Consider the following 26,149-nt stretch of genomic DNA (forward strand, 5'->3'; position numbering starts at 1 on the left):
ATGGTGAGAGGATGGGAGAAAGCACTGTGCACACCAAATTCTTTCAGGTGCCACCAAGCAAAGGGTAGGGGCTCAAGTTTTAACAACACCCTTGACCATAAGGGAGTGGGCAGACGAGCATCTGGGTTTAGAAGTTCTGCTTTCACCCAGCTCTGTACACTTACTGTGGATCTCTAATGAGTTGGTCTCTCTGGGTTTTAGTCTTCTCCCTGAGGAGAACGCTGGGCAAGCTTTCTGACTGGATACTGGGCATTCTGAAGCTGTGGGAAACCACCACTAGGGGGCATATGAAGCCAGTACAGGGTTGAATCCTGACCTCTGCTTCCGCTGTTGCCACCCCGCACCCCTCCACCCTCTTAGCCCCATATAGCCCTCAGGTAGCCCTTCTCAAAAGCCAAGTCCCAGCCTTCCCTGCGCTTTTTTCTCTTCCCCTCCCCGTCTCTTCAGTTCAAGTCTCTGGTTTCAGCGTCTTTATATGGCTGCTTACATTTGACTTTCAGTGTAGACAGCAGGAAGAACACTGGATATGAGTCACCTTGTGGGAAGACCAGGAACAGGGTGGGCTGCCTTCTGAGTCTAAAGATATTCCAGGGGTTCTGCAGTGGAATTTAATCCACGCAGAGCTTCCTTCTCTAGTTCCCCTCCCTGACTCCCTGGGATGCAACCTGAGCCTCTTACTGAGCAAACCTTTGCCAGCAGCCTGGGAGATAAGGACGGCCCTTAATTGTTCTCACCCCTTTTAGATCTACATTTCTCTTTCCTGAAACAAAAATAAACCTTATTTCTATGAAACATGCTTCCGTGTCGTCCTTGTCTTTTTTTTTTTTTTTAAGAGGGGCAGAAAAAGATAAAGAAAAAGAAATCTCCAATACCAGACAGAGGTATCTGACAGACAGCAGTAACTTTATTAAGTATACCCCTCCCCCCCAAATATAAACACAACCCAGTAAAAAAACAAAACAAACCATAAAAACAGACGAATAAGCAACATAAATACAGAGGTGGCTAAAATGGGGAGGACAGAGAGCCAAGTGGACTCACATGGAGTGGGGGTGGCCATAAATACTGAAGGACTTTAACCTGGGAGCCCTAATGAGCTGGTGAGAAGCAAAGCTGGGGGCAGTGTCAGTAGCTAGATGGCTCTGGGGAGGACAGATGCTGCTTGTCTTGGCCCTGGCTGCCACTTGGCCCCACACCCCAGCTGCGAGCAACTTCACTTGGGCCCCTGGGCTTCTGATTCCTCGTCATCATCTTCATACATCTCCCCCTCCTCCTCCGCAGTGGCGTCCTGGTACTGCTGGTACTCGGACACCAGGTCATTCATGTTGCTCTCGGCCTCTGTGAACTCCATCTCATCCATGCCCTCGCCCGTGTACCAGTGCAGGAAGGCCTTGCGCCGGAACATGGCTGTGAACTGCTCCGAGATGCGTTTGAACAGCTCCTGGATGGCCGTGCTGTTGCCAATGAAGGTGGATGACATCTTGAGCCCACGGGGTGGGATGTCACACACGGCTACCTTGACGTTGTTGGGGATCCACTCCACGAAGTAGCTGCTGTTCTTACTCTGGATGGCCAGCATCTGCTCGTCCACCTCCTTCATAGACATGCGCCCACGGAAGACAGTGGCCACGGTCAGGTAGCGGCCGTGGCGTGGGTCACAGGCAGCCATCATGTTCTTGGCATCGAACATCTGCTGCGTGAGCTCAGGCACCGTCAGGGCACGGTACTGCTGGCTGCCCCGGGCTGTAAGTGGGGCGAAGCCGGGCATGAAGAAGTGGAGACGTGGGAACGGCACCATGTTCACGGCCAGCTTGCGGAGGTCGGCATTGAGCTGACCAGGGAATCGAAGGGAGGTGGTGACTCCACTCATGGTGGCAGACACAAGGTGGTTGAGGTCCCCATAGGTGGGTGTGGCCAGCTTGAGGGTGCGGAAGCAGATGTCGTAGAGGGCTTCATTGTCGATGCAGTAGGTCTCGTCTGTGTTCTCCACTAGCTGGTGGATGGACAGGGTGGCGTTGTAGGGCTCCACCACAGTGTCCGACACTTTGGGTGAGGGCACCACGCTGAAGGTGTTCATGATGCGGTCGGGGTACTCCTCACGCACCTTGCTGATGAGCAGTGTGCCCATGCCCGAGCCTGTGCCCCCACCCAGTGAGTGTGTCAGCTGGAAGCCCTGCAGGCAGTCACAATTCTCACACTCTTTCCGCACGACATCTAGGACTGAGTCCACCAGTTCCGCGCCCTCCGTATAGTGCCCTTTGGCCCAGTTGTTGCCAGCACCACTCTGACCTATGAGGAGAGAAGAGGCAGGTAAGAGGTAAGGTCAGGGGGTTTACAGTGTAGAGACCTCTAGGACCTGCCAACCGCCCTCTCCCCTAGAAGAAAGTTGGTTCCCTTGTATTCTATAAAATGTCTGCAGTGCATAACATCTCCTCATTCCACCCTGGGCATCACTGTTGAGTGCAGGGGGTCCCTGCTGCAGATGCTCTGAACAGGGAATGGGGATCTGGGATAAGACCCGGGCCTTGCAATCTCTCAGGGGCATCCTGGATAAATAGGTCAGCCTTCCCTTCCCTCCCATTGCTCTGCTGAGACTGTGATGGCAGATGAGGACTGTCCCTTATTCAGCCACCTGGCCTGCTATCCTCACCCCTCTAAGCCAACTTCTTCTCTTTTCCAGAATAAAAAAAAAAAAAAAAAAACCTCCCTGAGCAGCTATTGTAACTGAGGACTCACTAAGAACTGGCACTTGCTAGTCTAAGATCTTCAACAACAACAACAACAACACACCGCATTTGTTTATAGAGAGAGAATATGGGTGTGGTGGTTATGTGTATGCGTGTGTGTGGATATGTGCCAGGGCACACATGTGAAGGTCAGAGGGCAACTTAAAGAAGTTGGTTCTCCCAGCACTTGTGAGGCAGAGGCAGACAGATTTCTGAGTTCGAGGCCAGCCTGGTCAGAGAAACCCTGCCTCGAAAAAAAAAAAAAAAAAAAAAAGAGAAGAAGTTAGTTCTCTATTTCTGCCACTTGGGTCCCAAGGATTGAACTCAGATCATCAGGTTTGACAGCAAGCCCTTTACCTGCTGCTGAGCCATCTTACTGGCTCATGGTGCTTGGATCTTGAAAGCAGAAGTGAGGTGCACCTGTCTTCCTGGGTCAGTGTGAGCACTCAGGACCCATCACTGGCTGGGCATAGGCGTCAGGACCATCATGGCTGCTATTTTTTTCTTAAAGATTTATTTTATGTATATGAGTACAATTATAGCTGTCTTCAGACACACCAGAAGAAGGCGTCAGATTCCATTACAGATGGTTGTGAGCCACCATGTGCTTGCTGGGAATTGAACTCAGGACCTCTGGAAGAGCAGTCAGTGCTCTTAGCCGCTGAGCCATCTCTCCAGCCCCATCACCGCCTCTAAACACAGACAGGCTCATATACTCAAGTCCCTCCGGAGACCCTAGATTTGTCCACATAAATCTGATACACTTCCTGTGTTTTGTACCTCATTCTTTGTAAGATATGTGAGAGGGATTGTTTCCTGCACAGAGTCCTCTCTCTGGACCACCAATGCCCTTTGTAGAACGGGAAGGTCCCTTTCACCCTGCAGGGAGGGTCCCAGGGGACAGTATTTGACTTTATCTCCTTCAGACATTCTGCCTCTGTATGTCGACCTGGCTTCTCCAGGCCCAGGTTTCTGTCATCAGAGCCTGGAACAGGGGAACTTACCAAAGATAAAGTTGTCGGGCCTGAATAGGTGTCCAAAGGCGCCAGACCGAACACTGTCCATGGTTCCAGGTTCCAAGTCCACCAGAATGGCCCTGGGCACATACTTGTGAGCTGAGGGGCAAGAGGATTCAGTGATAGGAGTTAGAGAGTCAAGGAATCAATCTCCTGCTGTTACTCTAAGAGCTGGAACTTCTATCACAGACATGGACCCATGGGAAGCTCTGGCCTGACCATGGTGTGATGGCTCACACCCAGGGCAGGTGGGTTCAAGTCATATGCTCTACAATACTGGTTAAGACCAATTAGGACGGCCTAGTCAATCATCAATGGGAGGAGAGGCCCTTGGTCCGTGAAGGCTCTATGCCCCAGTGTAGGGGAATGTCAGGGCCAGGAATTGGGAGTGGGTGGGTTGGTGAGCAGGGGGAGGAGGGGGGATGTACGGGGTTTTTGGAGGGGAAATCAGGAAAGGGGATGACATTTGAAATGTAAATAAAGAAAATATCTAATTAAAATAAAAAGACTGTATCAATTATCAAGTAGCCTCAGTCAAGTCCCCAGTAACCCCTGCTAAGGATGTATCATTAAGTCTCCTGCCTGTCCCTAGACTACATAAGGTCATCACCACCATTAAATATTATTTGCATCTCACGCCATAGTAACCACTCTTTTTTTCTTTTGGGGGTTTATTTATTTCATGTATATGAATACACTGTCACTGTCTTCAGACACACCAGAAGAGAGCATCAGATCTCATTACAGATGGTTGTGAGGCACCATGTGGTTGCTGGGAATTGAACTCAGGACCTCTGGAAGAGCAGTAGGTGCTTTTAACCACTGAGCCATCTCTCCAGCTCGGTAACCACTCTTTATCCTGTCAGTTTGGATGCCTCATTTCCAGTCACACCCACCAGCCTCTTGGTAAATCAAGAAAGGTGCGGATATGGACGCTAGGACTCTATTCACTCGGAAGCCCTCTTTGCCGGGGTCAGGGTGGGTATGGAGCGGTACTCACAGGAGGCCTCATTGTAGTACACGCTGATGCGCTCCAGCTGCAGGTCTGAGTCCCCTACATAGTTGCCGCTGGGGTCTATGCCGTGCTCATCGCTGATAACCTCCCAGAACTGAGGACAGAGGGAAAGAAAGAGCTCATCACACATCGATGCACTACTGAACCTGCGCTCTTATGAGGTCTGGGTTTTTGAGACAGGGTTTCTCTGTGTAGCCCTGGCTGTCCTAGAACTCACTCTGTAGACCAGGCTGGCTTTGAACTCAGAAATCCGCCTGCCTCTGCCTCCCGAGTGCTGGGATTAAAGGCATGCGCCATCACTGCCCGGCTTCTTCTGAAGTCTTAAAGCTCTCAGTGTAAAATTAAAACTCTGAGATCTTTCTAGATCTAACATAAGGCTTTAGAAAAGAGTAAATATGCCTATCTGCTCTCTGCACTATCTGGATGACATTACCAGTTTTATGAATTAGTTAATATCAAGCAACATTAATATATATATATTTTTTGAGTGGATAAACCAAACAGCAGACCAGGCTAAGGTGGTTTCACGTGGGAGAGGTTTATTGTGCAGAGGCAGAGGCGGCGAAGCGGGTAGAAGGGCAGAGAAGAGGAGAAAGAGATAGAGGGGGGACAGAAGAAAGAGAGAAAGAGACAGACAAGAGAGAGAGAAAGAGAGAGAGAGAGAGAGAGACAGAGAGAGAGACAGAGAGAGAGAGAGGAGGGGGGTGATCTCCTAATTTATACGGAAAATGACATCACACGAGTGAGGGTGGGAATTGAGCCAAGTGGATTGTGGGATTGAGGGGCGTTGGCCTGGCAACGCAGGTCAAGGGTCACATAGTTAGGCCAAGGCTAGGAGTGTCTTGGTACTAACAACCAGGTCCCTAGAATGGACTAGGACTCAAGACACAGGTGGGTTCTACACAGCTCTATGTATGCAAATGCAGACGTCTCCTGGGGTCAATTTTATTCTTTTCAGGAAAGGAATCTGAGGCGCACAAAAGGTAGAAAGCCGCCCAGAGCAGCTGGTAGCACAGGAAGGACAGAGATCAGGTCCAGCATGGGGCTCTCAGCTGTGACATGTGACCCTCAGAGCCAGGGCAAGTCATGTACTCTGACAGAGTCCATCTTGATCTCACTGGTCTCAGGCAGTGTGACTCATAGGTGGATCTGTGAAGAACCACAGAGTCTCCAGCAGGAGAATGGCTTGTTGGAGGTCACATGCTGCCGTATCCAGGAGCCTGGCAACACCTTGGATAGTTGGCTCACTGGCTGCTACACTCAGCCCATTGCACAAGAACACAATGCTCCTCACGTAGGGCTGCCATCATTGCAGCAGGGCAAGACAGCACGGAGATGCAGGGTGCATAGTGGCCTCATAGGGCCTTAGTGGGTTTTGGTGTTCCCACTCTGTACAATGGGCTGACTGCATGACAACAGGCTCTTGTAAGAACATAGCCTTCTGTCCTGGGGACCAGGGAGGGAGGGGATGAAAGGGCTACACACAGGAAGACATTTTATCAGGACATGCAGACTACCTAGCCTGCCTGCGGGGGCAGGGTGGGGGCTGCCTCCTTGGGCTCTGAGATCCCTCATCACTGGTCAGGCAGGGGAGTGACTGGCAGATAAGTTGTTGATACAAAGGTCTAGAGACAAAGGGCCTCTCTGTGGCAGTCTTGTGGAGAAGACAGCTCAGAGGTGAAAGTCGGACAGAAAACAGTCAGCAAGTGCCAGTCCTGGGGCATCGGCTTGTGCTGACAGAAAGACTTTTCACATTTTTTTCCTACATTTTGGTGCCATTGGGTTTTTTTTTTTTTTTTTTTTTTTTAATTAGTGAAAAATACTTTTAAGTAGGCTGGTGACATGGCTCATCAGTTAAGAACACTTGTTGAGCCAGGCGTCATGGCGCACGCCTTTAATTCCAGCACTCGGGAGGCAGAGGCAGGCGGATTTCTGAGTTCGAAGCCAGCCTGGTCTACAGAGTGAGTTCTAGGACAGCCAGGGCTACACAGAGAAACCCTGTCTCGAAAAACAAAACAAAACACCACTTTTTGCAGGCTGGAGAGATGGCTCAGTGGTTAAGAGCACTGACTGCTCTTCCAGAGGTCCTGAGTTCAATTCCCAGCAACCACATGGTGGCTCACAACCATCTATAGAGGGATCTGACGCCCTCTTCAGGCAGGCAGATGTATATGCAGCAGAGCACTCAGACATTCAATAAAATTTAAAATAAAAAACAAGCAGACAAAACAAGAAAACCACTTCTTGCTCTTGAAGAGGACCAGGATTGGTTCATAAATCTCACAAAATCTCCCAAGGCAGCAAGCCGTCATCTGTGATTCCAGGGCCAAGGCATCCAGCTCCTGTTCTGGCCTTGTACATACATAGTACGCACAGATGTACACTCAGGCAAGACACCCACACTCATAGAATCATCTTTCAAAAAAGTAAAATTCAGAGAGCCAGGCGTGGTGGCACACATCTTTAATCACAGCACTCGGGAGGCAGAGGCAGGCGGATTTCTGAGTTCGAAGCCAGCCTGGTCTACAAAGTGAGTTCCAGGACAGCCAGGGCTATACAGAGAAACCCTGTCTTGAAAAACCAAAAAAATAAGTAAATAAATAAATAAAATTCTTTAAAAGTCTAAAAATAGTCCAAACAGATCACCATCACTCTAGACCATACAGGGATCTTTCTGAGGGACCTATCTCAGAAGCCATCCCTCATCAAAGGGGTCTGGATTTCATCTTTTTTTTTTTTTTAAGATTTATTTATTTATTATATGTAAGTACACTGTAGCTGTCTTCAGACACTCCAGAAGAGGGCGCCAGATCTCGTTACGGATGGTTGTTAGCCACCATGTGGTTGCTGGGATTTGAACTCTGGACCTTTGGAAGAGCAGTCAGGTGCTCTTACCCACTGAGCCATCTCACCAGCCCCTGGATTTCATCTCTTTTGTGTACTTTTTAAATTTTATTTTGGGCTAGAGAGATGGCTCAGTGGTTAAGAACACTGACTGCCCTTCCAGAGGTCCTAAGTTCAATTCCCAGCAACCACACAATGGCTCACAACCATCTGTAATGGGATCTGACGCCCTCTTCTGGTGTGTCTAAAGACAGCTACAGTGTCCTCATATACAAAAAATAAATACATTTTAAATTTTTATTTTATTTTCAATTATGTGTAAGTGTGTCTGAGTTTGGGTGAGTATGGGCATGTGCATGTGTGTGTGCACAAATGTGGTGTGCACCATGGGCTGGAGACTTGGCTGTTGTTATAGAAGACTCAAGTTCAGCTCCAAGCATTGCCCACATGGTGGCTCACAACTGTGTGTAATTTCAGTTTCAGAGGTCTGATAGCCTCTTCTGACCTGTATTTGAGCCAGGCATGTACACACACACACACACACGCACACAATTTAAATTAAATATATACATTTTAAAATTAATATATGGTAGGATACCTTATCTGCAGTGTTCCTTTTATTTTATTATTTTTTTTAGAATCAAGAAGCAATCTTGTCAATCCTCCTGCCTCAGCCTCTCCAGTAACTGGAACTTTGAGTGTACACCTAATGGCCTCTTACATGCTAAACACGTGCTTTAGCCACATCTCCACCATCCGGTGTTTCGATTTTAACATGAGAAACATATCAACATATAAATTATAAATAATAAAACGTGATTCAAAAATAAAATCTTCCCAGTCCAGTAGAATACAACTGTAATACCAGTACTTAGAAGGTGGAGGCTGGAGGACCATGAGTTCATGGCCAGTCTGAGCTACAAATTAAGATGCTAACATGGAAGAGCACACAAAAGACCTTATAAGAAAATACTGCCGCAGACTATTTAATATGTAAATTAATACAATTATATAAATGAAATAGCATCACTACAGAAAAGAAAACCACCCGGTGCAGTGAACCCAATCTAAACTCCAGGCTCCAGTCTGCAAACCGCGGGGCTGCTGTCCGAGGTGCTGACCCACTTGGGGCGAGGGTCGCCGAAGACAGCAGGGTAGTGAGACATGAACAGAAGCATAGTTGGGGTGTGGCTCCCAAAGACAGAACCAAAAGCCCTGTAAGATGTTCAATTCCTCTAAAACTCTCAGCACCCTTCTCACCGGGCCCATTGGCTCTCCAGTGGGTCACACCCTTCAGAGACTTCGACTGGGGTGGGTGTGTTCTGGCAGCTGATAGGGCACAGACAGGAGGCATAGACAAAAGCTCCGTAAAGACACTTACTAGGGGACCCCTTTATAGGAGAATGCATCTAGGAGCTCAGGCCCTAACAAAGGGAGCACACAAAGGGTAGGCCAGTCACATTTGCTGCTGGTGGGGGCACATGTCACCGCCCGCCTTGACACATCTGCACACACCTAGACTAAAATTCCTGCCTTGCCCAAATCCATGGTGTGATCTACAGCGAAGTGACTCAGCTTCCATAACCTTCATCTTTCTCAGCCTTAAGGGAGGGTGATACCCATACCACACTTCACAAGGTGTAATAAGGTGTAATAGTGCACAGGCCTGGGCCTGGTGCTTTAACACGCTCACAGCGGGTGAGAAACTTATGAATTGCTAATGCTCCCCTTTCGGCTGCTTCCCGGTAATTTCTCCTGGCTTCACACTTCTCTCCCTGTCCCCACCCAGCCTATACTTCTACCCAGTCACCTCTCTGAAGCCAGCAGTCCTTTGTGCTAAGACAGGGACCACCCAAAGACCAATAAGCAAAAAAGCAGCGCTTTGTGCCCACTCCCTCAGTTGCTGCAGGTGGCTAGGGAGAACTTTCTCCATTGTAGCTCGCAGCAGGGACCCTAAGGCCAGCTACCAAAATAGGAAGTAAATCTGCTCAAGGAAGTTTATTTTGCCTGGGGCAGACACTAAGCAGGTAAAGTCCCACAGGGCCTGGGCCTTCAGTCTGGTCTCTGAGAGATCTTCCAGGGCAGAGGGCTGGATGGAACCTGCCAAAACGCCTGTACTGATTACTATGAAGGGAGCCGGTGGAAATGGAAGAAAATGTACTCATTATTTGCATTGTTAAAAAGAATTGGCATTAAAAATTTAAACACTCGTAATTATAAAAAAAACCCTAAATATTAAAAATAAAAATGGGCAAGCCTATGGGCCACAGTGCTGAGGAGCATAAGAGACCTCAGCTGGGTCCAGCACTCAGGAATGTTCTGCGGCCATAGCGCAACACACGGAGCCTGGGCGTGGTGGTGGACCTGACTTCTAGGTCCTTACTCAACAGGAGACCCAGGGGAGAGCACAGTACAGCACAGATGCAGCAAGGTCACCAAACAGGCCTTCCGATAGCAAACCTTCCCTCCCCCACTCACCCCAGGCCCTTTCAGGAGCAGATGTTCGTTCAGGGAAAGCCTGGCACCTGTGACCACATTAATGAGCCCTCACCCTCCCTTCAGGCCAGGGCAGCTGTCAGTGATCATCCCAGGAGTCCTGATTTGATCTGAGGCCCCTGCCTTAAAGCTTCCTCTGTATGCCCCCCTACCCGCCACCCCCCCAACCCCGCCCAAATTTCCCTTGTAGGACAGAAGCAGCTGTCTCCTCTGTGATTAGGGAGTCTCCGTGGTGCTGTGTGCCGTTTCCCTTCCCCTTTAACTAGAGGAACCTCCACCCGAGAGCCAAACTTGTAATTTACATGTCAGCCACGTGACTGGCCCAGCCCGTGGTAATTAGCTTTTTTGTTCCTGCCCGGTTTCTATGGCAACAGCCTCCAGAGGTACTCTTTGCTTCGCGTCCCCTCCCTCCCAGGACCTGTCTACCCAACCTCCTCCTTTGGGAACTAGCATCCCTAAGCCCTGTCCAGCATCCATCTGGACAAAGCTCCCGTTTCATGTTCAGAAGGGAGAAGATTGAGGTAGCTGACCCCACCCACTCAAATGCAACCCAAGTGGAGGCTGGGCTTCTGCAGGAATCAAGTAGTTCTGTCTTCCACTTGCTGTGTGACCTTGGGTAGGGAACAGTCTCCTAAGGACTTGGAAACAGGACAGCTACCTCACTAATGATAGTAGGATTGCGGAGTCACTGCACCAACCCCGCCCCCCCCCCCGTGCTTTTTCTTTTTCTTTTTCTTTTTCTTTTGCCTTGGCTTCAACACCTGGATGCGGGCTAACAATAGAGGGGAAATTGAGGCAATCCTTGCAGTCGGCTTTGTTCTGTGCTCAATCCCGACTGGGAGGCCTTGGGAGCGCACAGTTAGAGATGGGAGATTTTCAGAGTCCAGTTCTGGATCAAGGTCATTGGAGTGCAGGCCGAACTTCTCCAACAAAGGAACAGGGTGGGGCAAGGAAACTGGGTGAGCTGAACAAGGTTGGGGATGTGAAGGCGGCCTTGCTCCCTGAAGACTGTTCTCCAGTGGGGATCCAGGCATGTACAGTCATTATGGTTTTAGGGGAGAGCCCCACCCAAAGTTGCCCGACACACCCATCTTACTCAAGGCTTAAGTGGCAGCCTCAAAGAAGGCCACGCCCAGTCGGCGCCCCCCAACCATTTCCCCTGTACCTGATGGTGTGTGGGGGTGCGCAGAATGGATGGGAATGCGAGTCAGAGGGTTACCCCCAGCCTTCTGCTGCAACCTGGGCGCAGAGCAGAGTGGCGCGATTGAGGGGAACCGATTGGGGACCCCGGGGTCCCAGGAGCCGGGCAAGGGGCTGGGCTCTTCCCTTTGTTCCGCTAGCGGCTCCCAGAGCCGCCTTTCTCTCCCTCCCCCCACCGCCCTGGGACTGGCGCAGGATGCCGGACGACTCAGCCTCACCTTGGCCCCTATCTGGTTGCCGCACTGGCCGGCCTGGATGTGCACGATCTCCCTCATGCTGACTTCACGCGGCTAGAGACGAAAAGGCAGGCGGACAGCAGGCTGCGGAGGATCGGCAGCCTCCGCCGCGCCCTCTTATAATAGGCTGCCCCGCCCTCGCTGGCTGATGTAAGCGCTACGGGCCAATGCTGGAGCGCCGCACAATGCGGCAGGCTCTGCAGCATCAGCACCGGCACCGAGATCCGCCCGCACAATGCGGAGCATGTCTGGCCGCGCCTTCGGAGGAGGGGCCACCGGTGGGCGATCCGCTCTGGGGACAATAGAACCCAGGCCCCTTAGTGCCCCACCCCAGTAGCTGCCCTCCCCATTTTGTGCCTGTCCCATCCCCACCCTGCAGCTTTGTGAAGAGGGTCTTTCTTTCTCTCAAGTGCTTAAGAATCAAGACCCATATTCTCTGAGTCCGCCGAGTCGCTTGAGGTGGGAGAGGCAGGGGAAGCCGAACCCTTCTTGAGACCTCTGTGAAGACCTGGGAACGCTAGTCGGGAGGGTGGCGGATTATAGCTCCAAACTCTGAGTTCACTATTTTCTGGTAGAGAGAGAGAGCTACCAGTCCGCGGCTCCACAAAGGACTGCGGCGAGGGTGCAAATGTACCTGGGGTGTGAGGATGCACACACAGTATCTGGCAAGTACCCCTGCTCCATGATTATCTCTGGAAGATTCTAAGGATATACAACCCACTCAGTGGAGCATGTTGAACAGTCTTTTTCGTCTGAGCCATGCCTGATGTCATTGGTACCCTTGTGCTTTTGGTAAAAGTGAGGGCGAAGAGGGGGCACGGAGTGAGCTGGAGCTACCTAGGTAAGGAGACTGTGTGTGGAGGGGGCCCATTGGGAAGCAGAATCGAGGACATGCAATGTGTTCACAGACAACACTGATTTAACACTCATCTAGGATCACTGACACCTTATGAGGACTATTTGATATTTCAGTGACAGAAAATTCTTTGGGAAGAATCTGAGACAATAGTACGGTCCACAAACATTCATTTCACAAGAGCCGCTAAAAGGCTTAAAAACACCTGCAGATGCCTTCGTCCAGTTTGCACGCACAGATGCACGCTGGATAGAGCAGCTGCCCATACAACTTTCTCTGAGGGGAAGCATCCAAGAGTTTAGAAATGGGTCTTTTGTTCTCAAGAGATGCCCCTCCCCCACAATGTGTCCATGATGTGGCTTTCTGTGGTTCCAGCTGGCCTGGCTCAAGAAGGATTGGGTGAGCATCTGTCTCTGTCTCCTTGTCTGGACAGAGAAGATGCTTAGAAGCATCCAGAGGCCTGGGATGCCTCTCTGACAGATGACATCAGGCCAGAGCTCTCTGTGTCCCCAGAGAGCTATGGTGTCAGGCTAAAGGCTGACTCATGGCCCTGTCTTCCAGCAAAGGCTGGCCCTGCCGGGAACCAGCTTCCAACCTCAGTCCAGCAGGGCTGGAGCTGATAGTGTGGCTAGGTCCTGGCCTGGTGCCATTTCCTGACTTGATGGTTGAGGGCATCTCACTCCCGACTGAGAGGCCACCCCAAGGAGGAGGACAAAGAAGTGTTCAGTATCAGTGGGGACTCAAGATAGACTCTGCTGCAGGAACCCCAGGTTGTAGCAGCAGAAAGGCTCAGGGATCTGCAAGCTTCTTCGTTCACCCCAGGTGACTCAGATACTCTTGAGAGGTTTTGTCTAATTCCCAAGTCTGACAGGGCACTGAGACCACCCCACCTCCTCCCAGAGGGCAGTGTCCCATAGAAACAGACCTCAGCCCCTCGTCCTGGTCCCTACGTGTGCCTCAGGGACTCTCCACCCCTGGGCTCCTTGGGAGAGCTCAAAGTGGGATGAAAGTCCTACACATGGGGGCGGGGGGTGCAGGAAAGGGACAGGCTCTGGCCAAGGTTACGGATGTGTCATATCAGGGGCTGAGATGCTGCGGTCCTGCTACAGTGTATGGATGAATCGGAAGGAGCCTGAACAAAGAGAGTCTTGTCACCATAGAGGCAAGAGGAAACTTTTCCTGAACCTGCTGCTGCTTGCTCTGATCTGGAGTTTTTAGTCATATAGAGGAAGCCAAGACCGCCTGACTGGGGTCCTTGGTGCCCTTTTGGGACCGTGGTTTCCTAAATCAGGCAGGCAGCTAGCTGTGGCTTCTGAGACTCCCATCTCCCGAATGTGACCACTCTCCCTGTCCTCTCACCCAAACTTCAATCAGCTTCTGGAGAGAGCTAGGGAAGATGGCGAGGAGGTTCCCTCCCTCTGACCTTAGCATTTCAACTGCTTCCTGGCTCAGAGCACAGGCTGTGGTCAGTGATAAGCCAACAGCCTCCCCTGAAGCTGAAGGAGGCACTTGACAGAGTAGCCTGCTGGTGTGAGCAGTTGGGTGCCCACCTCTTGGGATTCCCAGGAGCCATTTTTAGGTCAGTCCCACACCGCTTGTGCAAATGGGTAGGTCCCTCCTGAAAGATGCACATTCTACAATTCTGCTCCGTGTTCTGAGGAAGGATCTCACTTCCTTAAGCTGCCTACTGAATGGCTATGGGTGGGTTTTCATGGCCACAAATCCTCCTAACAGAAGCCTCCACCAAGAGTAGTGCTCCCCTTAACTCTTGTCTGTCATTCTTTTTTTTTTTTTTTTTTTTTTTTTTTTTTGGAGACAGGGTTTCTCTGTAAAGCCCTGGCTGTCCTGGAACTCACTTTGTAAACCAGGCTGGCCTCGAACTCAGAAATCCGCCTGCCTCTGCCTCCCCAGTGCTGGGATTAAAGGCGTGCGCCACCACTGCCCGGCTTGTCTGTCATTCTTTTAACTTAGAGATTTCATGTCTGTCCCAGCAGTAGAGAGCCCAGGCTGAGTGAACTGAAGGGCTGAACAGGAGTTGCCTTGTAGGTGGGGAGAGGTGAAGCTCTTCAGGAGTCTGTGGTCTGACCCTTGCTCAGGGCTAGAGTTCCCATCCCTGTCTCCACTTCCCGTAGCTGCCCTGGGTGAGCCCTGCAGTCACTGTTACCCTTTCTCTTGGCCCCAGGCACTCTGGGCTTCTATTTTAAAGTTCATACTGTCGACCCTTAGACAAATGGAGATGAGGAAGGGGTGAGTACCTGGGGTCTCACAGGATGCAGGCCACTGGATATCACTGTCACCCTCTGCCCAGCGCCCTCTGGTCACCAGGAGCACAGCAGCACCTCCTTGAGGGTCATGCGGAGCTCCTGGCTGCGGAAAGCGTAGATGAGGGGGTCAACAGTGGAGCTGAGGATGATGAGGAGGAGGAAGAGGTTGTAGTTCTTGAAGATGCAGTTGCAGGTGGGGTGCTGAGGGCAGAGGACGATGAGCAAGAGATGCAGGAAGAAGGGGCCCCAGCACAGGAAGAAAATCCCCAGAAGGATAGTAAGGGTGGCGGCACCCTTGAGGCAGAAGCCTTGGCGGATGGACCGCCGCCTTTTGTGGAGCTGGGCAATGCCCTGAGCATGCTGGTACGCTCTCGTGAACATGTGGGCGTACAGAATCGCCATGAGTGCCAGCATGGCTAGAAAGAAAGTGACGAGACAGAGCAGGACAGCCGTGTGCTTGTAGTAGGTGATAAAGAGGGTGCTGGAGACGATGCTGACCATCCAGATGCCCACGACAGCCCGTCGTGCCCGGGGCAGCGTCACAATGCTGTGATAACGCAACGCATAGAAGATAGAGATGTAGCGGTCTATAGCAATGACACCCAGGAAGCAGAGACTGGACACCATGGAGCCACAGATGAGCACATCAATGAGGTTGTCCAGCTGCTGCACCAAAGCCACTCGGGCCACCAGGACGCCCGCCTCCAGCAGCAGGATGATCGTAGTCTCCAGCACGATACTGACACTCACCATCAGGTCAGACAGGGCCAGGCAGCAGATGAAGTAATACATGGGCGAGTGCAGGTTGCGGTTTTTGGTGATGGCTATCACAACCAGCACATTCTCAACCAGACTCACCAGCCCCAGGCTGAGGAAGAGGCCATCTGGGATGGACACATGCAGGCACCACGGCCCTGACTGGTTGGTGGCCAGTCCAAGGTGAGAAGTGGCATTGGAGTTGAGAGAACCCAGAAGACTCTTCTGGGGCCCCTGAGTGGACATAGTCTTGTCAGGAAGTAGGAAGTGGTCCGTGGAGGCTGCAGCTCCAGGTGGTATCAGCCCCCAGCTTCTGATTCAGTTCATGTTGTTGTCGGGGGTCTCTGACATCCCTCAGACCGGCCTCTTTCCATACGGGCACGCTCCGATTTTCCTTTACACTTGTGTTCTTTCTGGCTGGACAGGCCAGCCTGGGCATGGCATAGACACTTCCTGCCGAGGACCCTGAGATCTGCTCATGGACTCTTACTGCCAGTGTGAAGGAGCTTAGCCTTCTGCTGTTCTCCCTGTCTCTTCCCAAGTGGCTCAGGTAGAGACATTTCTAAACTCGACACCTCCAGACTTCTTGGTTACTTGCCTCTGATATATGTCTGGTTCCCTTCCCTCGCCAAGCCAGGGTAGACTGGACTCTGGGGAAGAAGGGAGCTTTTCTCTTAATCTTTTAACTCGGCCCTGGAGCCCCTCCTCCTGAGGGTGGCCACATGATGGGCATGTGCCAGGGATGTGTAGTGCCCCAGGCTGCCTCTAGGGGGCATAGGCAGCACCGAGAAACCGGAAAACCTAGCTCTGGACTCCCAACACAGGGTCTTGCCTCTCCCTTTTGTGTTCAAAGCCCCTGTGACTTACCAATCTCTTTCAGGCATTCAGCCTCACTAGAACCTGCCCCGAGTGGCCCTACCTAAAGCTCCAAACCCACTTCAAAAATCACTTTCCTGGGTTGTCTGAAACCTCCTTCCTCTCTCTCAGGCTGTGCTGCCTCAGGCAGCCACTGGGTGTGAATGAGGCACCCCTACCTCCCACCTTCACCCCCACTCTCCATTAGAAGTGTGCCAATGGCAGTGGCACTTCTACCTGAAGCTGAAGATGTGTTCATATAGCAGCAACTCCGCTACTGACTTCAAGGTAGCTTTAGGGGCTGGTCCAAGAACTTTGAGAATCAACAACTAGAGGCAGGGCCCAGGCAGGAAAGAGCCCTATATGAAGGGGCTCAGATGAGCTCTGGTAGAGCTGATGCTTAAGTCCCTCATGGGCCCAAGCTTGCTGAAGCCTCCCTTAACTACAGTTCTGGGTGTGGTAGGAAGCTGTCTGACTAGAGGGGGCCCTGAGGCTATTGGCCAGCAAGCTTTGGTCAGTCACATCCCATCTTCTTATTCTCACCCCCCAACCCCCACCCCTTCCCTTGAGGCGTCTCATTTCCGCTGTGGAGCACATGCTAGCCCTGGAGCCAGGAACCACATCAGGGCAGATCTCTGTCCCCAGCCTCTGTGGGCCAGCAGCTGGGCATGTGACTATTTATAGTGGTTAGGACAGCACGCAGTGGTGGTATCAACCCACCCTTGGTTGCTGCTGGGCCCTCTCCATGGTATCCAATGCTGTCTCAGTAGCACTGGATGGCCCCTTCTGCATACAGGTGAGGAGAGTATCTTAAGAAAGGCAGCAGAAGCCGAGCGTGGTGGCGCACGCCTTTAATCCCAGCACTGGCAAGGCAGAGGCAGGTGGATTTCTGAGTTCGAGGCCAGCCTGGTCTACAGAGTAAGTTCCAGGACAGCCAGGGCTACTCAGAGAAACCCTGTTTGGAAAAAAAGAAAAAAGAAAAAAAGAAGAGAAAGGCAGCAGGGGAGTGAGGCAGGGCTTCGCTGGAGGGCACTTTCAGTGTCTGTAACAGTCCCCTTAAGAGTCATTTCTGTTGTCTTGAGACAGGGTCTCACTATGGAACCTGAACTAGACCTGCCTCCCTAAATGTGTGCTCGACCATGTTCAACTAGGAGTCAGTTCCTCCTCTGCCAACTCTGGCAACGTCTGCTCACAAGGCGGTTCCCAAGTCACAGAGCAGCTGTGAGCTCCACTTACAGCATCCATTAACAGACGCTGGCCTTAGGTTTCCCACTTACCCTTTTTTTTTTTTTTAAGATTTTATTTATTTATTTATTTATTTATTTATTTATTTATTCATTATATGTAAGTACACTGTCCCTGTCTTCAGACACTCCAGAAAAGGGAGTCAGATTTCTTTACAGATGGTTGTGAGCCACCATGTGGTTGCTGGGATTTGAACTCTGGACCTTCGGAAGAGCAGTCGGGCGTTCTTACCCACTGAGCCATCTCCCCAGCCCCCCCACTTACTCTTTTAACAACCCTGCAGTAAATGACAAATAGAAGTGACACCCTCTAAGTCAGACGTGGTCAGGTCTACTTTCCCGGATCGATTGATAAGATACAACTTATAGCAGAGTTGTGTTGGGCCTCCCTGGGCCTCAGGATTATCCACTGTCTCAGAACCTCATACCGAAAAGAATCTTCAGGGTTATACTTTGTTCACACTAAGTCACCTTGTTAGTTAGGTGATTAAGACATTCAGGTTGTGCAGCGTCCACCATGTCGATGGCCCATGCTGGACATTTGGCAGCCTGTGGCCAGCCTCATCATGACCAGCTGTTGGTAGGTCCTGTACACCGTCTGGCACACACACACACACACACACACACACACACACACACACACACGTGCTTATGTGAATGATACCGACTAGTACAACCCTGCAGACAGGACCCGGGTAATCTTCAGCTTCAGCAGATCTAGCCAAACCACCTTCCACACTGGTGGACCTGTTTTACAAACTGTTCACACCCTCAGGACAGAGGATGACATAGTGACTCTGGGTGGCCTGAGTGTCCCAAGCCTCCACGGAAGCCTGTAGAGGCAGGGCTGACACTGCCACATTCATCCAGCTGTCTGCTGCCTGCATCTTGTGCCTTGTTCTGCTTCTAGTGGAGGTCTCAGCTCCGATGGGATGGCCAGAGCCATGGCTGTGGAGGCATGTGGGTCTAGCCTCTGAAGCCACATGATACCTAGGCATCCTGGAACTGCAGGCCACTTTTCCCTTCTGGGACATGAAAGACCAAGTGTCCCCCCCCTGCCCTAACTTCCTGTGCCATAGCATTTCAGAGATGTTGGTATTTCTGGCTTCAGAATGAACTCTTTGAGACAACTACAGTTTACCCTCCAGACAATCTAACTTCAAAGGGAGGCAGAACCAAACAGTCTCTGGCAGAGGCAGCCACATCCTCCCTGCAAGCCCCTGCTGCTGAGTATTGAGAGGAGGGTGACTATGCACGCCGTGGGACTCATTTGGATGGTGATGGTACAACTGCTAGAACCTCCAGAGAAGGGAACAGCAGAGCAGAGCCGGGAGAGCCAGCTTCTGCTATGCTGTGATGGGGCCGAATAGCCTCAACCTCATACTTCAAGGCTGACTTCTCAGTGGCCCTTGGAGAAATACGTGACGCATGGCACACAGGAGCATGTACCTACTTATCAGGGGGTAATGCCTGGAGACTGACTAAGGGGGCATCTGTGAGGCAAGGAGCAGCCGGCATGCCAATGGGGAGAGGCTCAGTCCTGTCTTTAGATCTGGAAAGCCCTCAGGCCATGTGAGCATGTCCCTTCTGGCTCTGGTCACACAGGACAGCACAGGTTCCCAGGAAGCCCATGCCTGGGGCTCTCTGATGGCTCTGGCTCAGTAGTGAACAGCACTGGCTGCTCTTCCAGAGGACACGGGTTTGCTTTTCACCATTCACAAGCTGACTAAGAAATGTGATAGCTGAGCCATGGTAGCGCATGCCTTTAATCCAAGCACTTAGGAGGCAGAGGAGGCGGACCTCTGTGAGTTCGAGGCCAGCCTCACATAAAATGCAAGTTCCAGGACAGGAGGACAGGACAGCCAAAGCTACATAGAGAAACCCTGTCTCGAAAAATAAGCAAATAGATAAACAACAAAAAGAAATAGAAAGGAAAAAGGGATATTGACTCCAGTTCCAAGGGATCCAACAGCCTCTTTGTATGTCCTTTTCTGGTTTCTGTGGGCACGTACACAGTGCACAGACACACTCAGGCAAAACACCCACACACATAAAAAACAAAGTTAAAAAGGCCGTATCACCATGGTTTTGTTTCAAAGTCTTTCATTTCTTGTGAACTTTCTCTGAGAGGCAGCAAACAGATTTTCTCCCTGACTACATGAAAATGCACAAATGACCAACAATTCTGCACAGAACACATAGGCAGGCGCCTCTTGGGAGACTGAGGAGGGGCCAGGGAGGTACGGGAGGAGCGGGATACACTGTCACCCCTACCTGGGTGACAGGCCAGACTTTAAAGCTGTTGAGATGACATGCAGGTTAGGTGTGGTGGTGCACTCTTTTAATCCTAACATTTGGGAGACAGAGGCAGGCGGATCTCCGAGGCCAGCCTGGTCTACAGAGTAAAGGGCGGACTGGTCTACATAGCAAGCTCCAGGCCACTACGGGCTACACAGTGAGACTCTGTCTCAGAAAGTTACTTTTCCCGATGATGATCCACAGGTGGTGTGAGGGACTGGTTTTGTTTTTCACCATTAGAAATGAATTCAGTTGCAAGGCTGAGCAACACTTCTGAAGCCGATCATCTGACGGCCTCTCAGGAAACAGGCCTGCAGGTGGAACGTTCCTGAAGGCCTGGGGTATCCTCTGCTTCACTGTTCCTAGAGCATGGCTCTTCATTTTGGAATTCGTTGTCACGTGGTTGCAGAATAGCTGCTGCAGCTCCAGATGTCACATCCTCATCCGGATGGACTTACAGCTGCTGAAAGGAAGAGGCAGGATGCCAGGTTTTCCGTGCTTGCTTGTCATTTCCACAACATACATCCATTCCTAGGCAGTCCTTCCTCCCCTTGGCTGAAACTCACCACAGGCCATTTCAACTTGGAAACTCACATTGATTGAGGCCCATCTCAGCAGTAGCCCTCCCCAGGACTGGGTGTAGATCATCCCACCAAACCCAGGGATAGGTGAGGCAACTGGTGGGAGCCATGCCCCTTAGGCCTGCCCTCCCAGGCCCCTGCTGACCCATAAGCAGAAGTTGTAGAGCCTGTATCCAGACTTCATGGCCTTGCCAATTCATGCTGGAGAAAAAAAGACATTCAGCACCAATTCATGTGACCTTTGACCTCTTACCAGGCATGTACGTTGACCACGGAGTCCCTCCTGTAAATGGCCCACTTAGGAATGGGCTATGACATTAGGCTGATAGATGGAAACAAGTCAGCCCTCAATATCCTGCTGAATGGGCAGTGCTCTGGGCCACTGCTCAGTCACATCCAGGGCCCCTTGCCCCAGAGCACCTATTAAGAGACCTCCTTAAGTGTACACTGGAGCTGGAATCATGGGTAGTTGTGAGTCACCCTCCATGTGTGCTTTAAGTTCACAGCCTGGGCCTCTGCACAGCGCTTTAACCCCAAGCTGTCCCTTTTCCATTTCCTGGGTGTAATTCTGTAGGTGTGCACATGGCAGTGTATGTGTGGAGGTCAGAGGACAAGCTACAGGACATGAGTCCAGCACATGAATCCTGGGGACTGAATTGAGGCCATCGGGCCTGCCAGCCAGTACCGTTACTTCCTGAGCCAATGGCTCAGGACAATCCTAAAGCATGTTTTGGGTGTACTCCATACCAAATCATCCAGTGATGTCTGAAACACGTAGACTTCCAGGAAGGCATCAATGGACCAAGATTTAGGAGGCCCTCGCTGCCATTGCACAGCTAAGACTCTGCTCCACAGACTAGAGGCTCCCCTAGGCTCTGTGGGGTGCAAACCGTCAGTGCTGCCTGGGAGACACCTGACACAGCTGTAACACCTCAGCAGCCTGGAGCTTTCCACCAACAGCTTATGAGACACGGACCTCCGGCCTTGCCTGGCTGTGGTCTTTGTTCTTGCCACTGGACTGGGGTTCTTGGTCAAGGTTCCCCACTCATCCCTAGATCAAATACCCTTTTATCTCTGTAAAGTATTCCTTACCTGCTTAGGACAATTTCTTGCCTCAAACTTGTTTTTTTTTTTTTTTAACTTCTCTTTGAATTCTAGGCCCCTCATGCATCTCTTCTGAGATGGGGTCTCATATGACTAAGACTGGCTTTGAACTTAATTATGTAGCAGAGGGTGATCCTGAACTTCTAATCCTCTTGTCCCCCTCTCTGCTTGAATGCTAAGATTACACACGAACACCAGCACCACTGGCTTGTGTTGTGCATACTAAGCGAGCAGCCGCCCAGCTGAGACACTTCCAGCCCTCCAAGTTTCCTCTAAAGTTCCCAGGCTGAGACTGTCAATCAGCAGCAGACCATGTGCCAGGCCTGGGTTTGACCTCAGTGCTGCAAACATGCTGAGTGTAGCATGTGTGGAAGGTTCAGTGCCCTCTAGCAAGGAGCAGATAGGGTCCTGGTACTGCAGACCCTGGGACAACCCTTCTATGCACCATGTTACAAATGCTGAAGTGTGAGGCACATGGTAGGGTGCATCCAGTGTGGGGCGCACTGCTTCTGGGACTGTTTCTGAGGACACTGGAGGAAGCTCACCCAGAGAATAACCCACTCCCTTCAGAGGGAAAACAAAAGACACGGGTGATGGCACGGTCAGCATTTCTACTTGGAACTGGTTAACTCCAACCAGAAATGAATTCGGGAACGTGATTGCACGGCTCTGGGCACAGCATCTGGACAGTTCAGTCCCAGTCCCCCTCGCCCTCAGGATTGTCCTCCCGAGGCACCTCCAGGTCGTTGAAGTGGAAGTTGGCCATCATGTCACGTACGGCCAACATCAGCCTGTTCAAGCCTTGATTGCGGTTCGGACCCCCGGCCACTCCTTCCTCCAGCCTCTCCCCCTGAACAATGAGACACAGCTAAGTGGGGACTGTCTGGATAGACTTGAGATCCTGGGTTCAACGGCTGAGGCAACTTAGGCCCCAAGATTGAGCCTGTCCCCTCCCAAAGTCCCTGCCCAGAAGAAGAAGAAGCTGCTCTAGAAAGCCAGATGCGCTCGCCTAGCCAAAGCCAACCTACCATGATGCTGAGCCACCTCTCAGCCCACACCACTCACCTTAGAATGCAACTCCAGCAGGCCAAGTCCCCACTTGTAAGCATGGCACCACAGGCAGGGTACAGTCTCACCCGTTTCTGCCTCCACCCTGAGCAGGACTTGCCCATGTTAACTTGGGAGGGGAAAGACCAACGTGCTTAATCAACATACCTCGGTGGTGTAATTTGGCAACAGTGACCGGAAGAAGAGGGCGATTGTGTTTCCATGGCTGACTGGACTCAGCCTGAAAATTAAAAGAAGAAAGAAAGAAAGAAAGAAAGAAAGAAAGAAAGAAAGAAAGAAAGAAAGAAAGAAAGAAGAGAGAGAGAGAGAGAGAGAGAGAGAAAGGAAGGAAGGAAGGAAGGAGAGAGTGAGAGAGAAAGGAAGGAAGGAAGGAAGGAAGGAAGGGAGGAAGAGAGGAAGAGAGAAAGGAAGGAAAGGAAAGGAAAGGAAAGGAAAGGAAAGGAAAGGAAAGGAAAGGAAAGGAAAGGAAAGGAAAGGAAAGGAAAGGAAAGGAAAGGAAAGGGGAGAGAGGGAGGGAGGGAGGGGGAAAGGGAAGGGAGAGGGAGGGAGGGGGAAAGGGAAGGGAAAGAGAGAAGAGGGAGGGAGGGAAAGGGGTCAGAAAATTAAAGTTAGCAGACCCTGTGGGGTTCTAGCCCGGGTCAGCTGTCCCTACCCACTCTCCTAACTGCTGGGGACAAGCAGCCTTTGAGTGGAGCTCAGGCTCTGGGCCCTAAGCATAGGATCTGGGGTCAGCACTGCCCAGGGGCAACAAGGGAAGGGGGAAGGGAGCCCCAGATGCTGGCTCTTTAGGGACCTCGTCTGCTGGGTCACATGGAGAGACTACAAGGTGGCTACAGTATATGATGCTGGGGAAGACGGGTCAGTCACAAAAGATGACAGGAAAGGTAATGGCATCCCTGGGAGGTCCCTGCAGGGGCCAAGCACAGCTCTATAGCACAGTGTGGTCACACTTACGTCTGGGGACCCCATGAGCACGGTAGAAGACTAGAATGGCTGGGCTATGACAGCCTGGTAGGATGTTTCTGACCACACTGAAAATTCTCATATTAACCTACAACTTTAATGGAAGCCTCTACTCACTACTCCTGTCAGGGTCGAGAAGGCCTGTGGCTCTTGCCTGAGACAGACATGGGAGCAATGGACCCAGGTAGGGCAGCTGTGAAGTCTAGGAGGGAAGGGAAGAGAGCTCTTTCATGACACAGATTCTAACAGCTGCCCCATGCACACAGCAGCCAGTGAGTCAGGCATGCCCACGTTAGCGCTTGCCCCCCCACCCCCCAAGCCACACGGGCCTTCCTTCAGCACTCACTAGACCTTACACTGTGCTCTTGGGAGACAGCTTGCACATAGCGGAGGGCTAGTTGTCACCCTTTGGTTGGGGCACACCTTTCTACAAAGCAGGTGACTGTCACTTCCCAGTGTGGCATGTGCTTCTTAGGCATTTTCCCCACAGGTTCCACACAAATGTGACTGCTGCCCATCTTTGGTTCTAGGCGTGGTGTCTGCTGTCTGCTGCAGTGCACCAGGCCAGAGGTGGCTTCTTATTCTGCACTTCTCAACTTGCTACAGAACCCACAGGAAGTGCTCAGACCTCTGGGGACTCAAGGCAGCTCCGTGTCACACTGTTTCCCTACTCCCCAGTGGATTGGCCTGTTCAGCCCATGTTTGCCATTTTCCTTCTAGTCTGTAAGGGCAGCCCCAGTGAGCCCCAAAGTACCAAAGTGGGTTGTGTGGGCGTGAGGAGAAAGCAGGGACAGTACCTCTCTGGTCTGACGTAAGAGTAGATGGTGTCCAGGGGAGGCAGAGGGTCAAAGCCCATCACAGACTGTGTGGTCACATCCTTAAGGAGAGGACACAAAACAGAGATTCTGGAGCAGTGCTGGCCACCTTTGCATTCCAAAGCTTCAGCTGGTTTCACCTCAGACTTGACCTATCTGCCGGGAGGCAGTGACAACACCTGGCAGAAGTGGCTGTTTCTGCTCCAAGAAACTTTAGGTCTGGGTGGAACAGTCTCTCCTAGAGAATAGTCTGGGGGAACATGTGACATTTTGCCCCAATCAGTGGACATAGGGCAAAGGGCACTTTACACAGGTGGCACTATCTGTACTCATGTCACCAATGAGGGACTGTTCTGACTGCAGACCATGGTCTAGGGATGGGAGCCACTGGGTCCCACTGAGCTGCTGGTTCACCAAATGATCCAGCCTTGGCCACACCTTAGAAGCCAAACACAGGGATCAGTGAGAGCAGAGCCGAGGTTCTGCTGCAGGGGCATGTGTTACAGGAACTACTACAGGGTTCTGTGAGGAAGACCTAGGTCTCTGTCACAGATAGCGTGACACCATGCTGGAATAGCTCACCGAGGTAGTCACATGGTGAGGAAGACCCAGAGAAACTGGCCATGGGGACGGACCCTCTGCACCAGTTCCAACCCATACGGCATACAGGCCGACCAGTGGGTAGCTGTATTCTATGACTGGCACACATTCCACACCCCTCTTACCGAGGGTAGGGCAGCAACAGCCTCCTTGATCTCAGACAGTATCACGTGGCGGTGGATGTTTCTGGGCGCACGCTGGTACAACACTTTCCGCCTGAGGCCAGAGTAGACAACAGCAGATAAATTGGCGCCCACGGTGCAAAGCGCCAAGTCACCCATACCCAGTCTGCAGAGCCCCGGTATGCACTGGCTTATCTGACTTCTGGTAAAGCTTCCCTTGTCACTCTTGGGTTGAGGCTGTGCTACCAGCCCACACACCTCACATCTGTATAGACAGCAAGTTCACAACCCCCACACACTTCACATTTATGTGGACAGCAGGTCTATAACCCCCACACACTTCACAGCAACAGCCACGCCCAGGACCACTGGTGGCTCCTTCAAAAGCTAAACTGAAACCTGAGGCCCAATGGCTGCGATAAAGACCCAGGAGGGCACACGGAAGGGACTCAGGCCAGCAGGGTTCCTCCCTGAGCTAGGTTCTAGTGGACCTGCCAGGCTCAGCTCACCTGTTCTCACAGGCCTCCACAGCAGGGTCTCCAGCATCCACTGCTTGCAGAACCTCATGGACATTTTCCTCTAGCCAGCTCATAATGGCGGGTTCTTTCCAAAGAAAGTGTGACCTCCCCAGGTACAGACTCACCAGCTGGCCCAGGGCAGGAGGCTGGCTGTGAAAAGCAAGGGTTGAAGCGGACCTTACTCAGAGCTCCATGGGAGACAAAGGATGTCCAGGAGAAGCCTAGTGCCTTGGAGTAAAGGCGGCGAGCCCTCAGCTGCTGAGCAGGACGTTCTGCCTTCTCAGGGGTTGGCACATCCCCCCCCCCCCCCCCCCGGCTGGAGTTGCTTGAGGACTTAGTGGACAGGAATGTGAGAAAGGAAGGACTCAGCTGACTGTTTCTGTTTCTGTGTGGAGCAGCACCAAGGGCCGGCCTACAGCTGCTGACTGGGCACCTGCAGAGGGATGGCAGCCACCACATGACACAGCTTTTTCTGTGTGTTTTTTCTTGTTTCTGAGAAATGTGACAGTCTAGAAATCTTGGAAAAGTTCATGATACTAACGGTCACGAGCCCCGCCACCTTCCTTCTCTTC

The 26,149-nt window shown here is 51.6% G+C and overlaps 3 protein-coding genes across 8 annotated transcripts in view; all 3 read right to left on the bottom strand.

Moving 5' to 3' along the window:
* Nucleotides 1-882: 882 nt before the first annotated feature.
* On the bottom strand, nucleotides 883-11,664 carry Tubb3 (tubulin beta 3 class III). The gene is made up of 4 exons (XM_021169454.3): nucleotides 11,516-11,664; nucleotides 4,743-4,851; nucleotides 3,731-3,841; nucleotides 883-2,289 (listed from the first exon to the last, which is right to left on the bottom strand). Exons 1-4 carry the CDS (start codon nucleotides 11,570-11,572, stop codon nucleotides 1,214-1,216), a joined length of 1,353 nt encoding a protein of 450 aa, XP_021025113.1. The 5' UTR covers nucleotides 11,573-11,664; the 3' UTR covers nucleotides 883-1,213.
* A 3,043-nt stretch (nucleotides 11,665-14,707) lies between these two features.
* Mc1r (melanocortin 1 receptor) lies at nucleotides 14,708-15,655 on the bottom strand. The gene has a single exon (XM_021169456.2). It carries the CDS (start codon nucleotides 15,653-15,655, stop codon nucleotides 14,708-14,710), a length of 948 nt encoding a protein of 315 aa, XP_021025115.1.
* Nucleotides 15,656-19,242: 3,587 nt separating this feature from the next.
* Nucleotides 19,243-26,149, bottom strand: part of Tcf25 (TCF25 ribosome quality control complex subunit) — a 33,457-nt gene continuing 26,550 nt past the window's right edge. The window contains exons 14-20 of one of the 6 annotated variants that reach the window (XM_085843524.1): nucleotides 25,569-25,727; nucleotides 25,063-25,153; nucleotides 24,320-24,399; nucleotides 22,707-22,779; nucleotides 22,228-22,341; nucleotides 20,533-20,588; nucleotides 19,243-20,269 (exon numbers count right to left, since the gene is read on the bottom strand). In XM_085843524.1, the coding sequence (XP_085699650.1) occupies nucleotides 20,568-20,588; nucleotides 22,228-22,341; nucleotides 22,707-22,779; nucleotides 24,320-24,399; nucleotides 25,063-25,153; nucleotides 25,569-25,727 (538 nt within the window). In that variant the 3' untranslated portion in view covers nucleotides 19,243-20,269; nucleotides 20,533-20,567. Of the gene's footprint in view, nucleotides 20,270-20,532; nucleotides 20,589-21,507; nucleotides 22,342-22,706; nucleotides 22,780-24,319; nucleotides 24,400-25,062; nucleotides 25,154-25,568; nucleotides 25,728-26,149 lie in introns of those variants that run through there. The other 5 variants (XM_021171046.3, XM_021171045.3, XM_021171048.3 and 2 more) reach the window with 5 other exon arrangements.

This window comes from Mus caroli, unplaced genomic scaffold (assembly GCF_978045245.1).
Source record: "Mus caroli unplaced genomic scaffold, Mus_caroli_1 scaffold_10, whole genome shotgun sequence".
Taxonomy (NCBI): domain Eukaryota; kingdom Metazoa; phylum Chordata; class Mammalia; order Rodentia; family Muridae; genus Mus; species Mus caroli.

Excerpts from the sequence above, each read along its gene's own strand:
- Mc1r (XM_021169456.2), bottom strand. The coding sequence starts at position 15,655 with ATGTCCACTCAGGGGCCCCAGAAGAGTCTTCTGGGTTCTCTCAACTCC.
- Tubb3 (XM_021169454.3), bottom strand. The coding sequence starts at position 11,572 with ATGAGGGAGATCGTGCACATCCAGGCCGGCCAGTGCGGCAACCAGATA. Across the intron at positions 3,842-4,742 it reads GTACTACAATGAGGCCTCCT|CTCACAAGTATGTGCCCAGG; the intron begins GTGAGTACCGCT and ends CTTGCCCCTCAG. Across the intron at positions 2,290-3,730 it reads GCCCGACAACTTTATCTTTG|GTCAGAGTGGTGCTGGCAAC; the intron begins GTAAGTTCCCCT and ends CTCTCCTCATAG.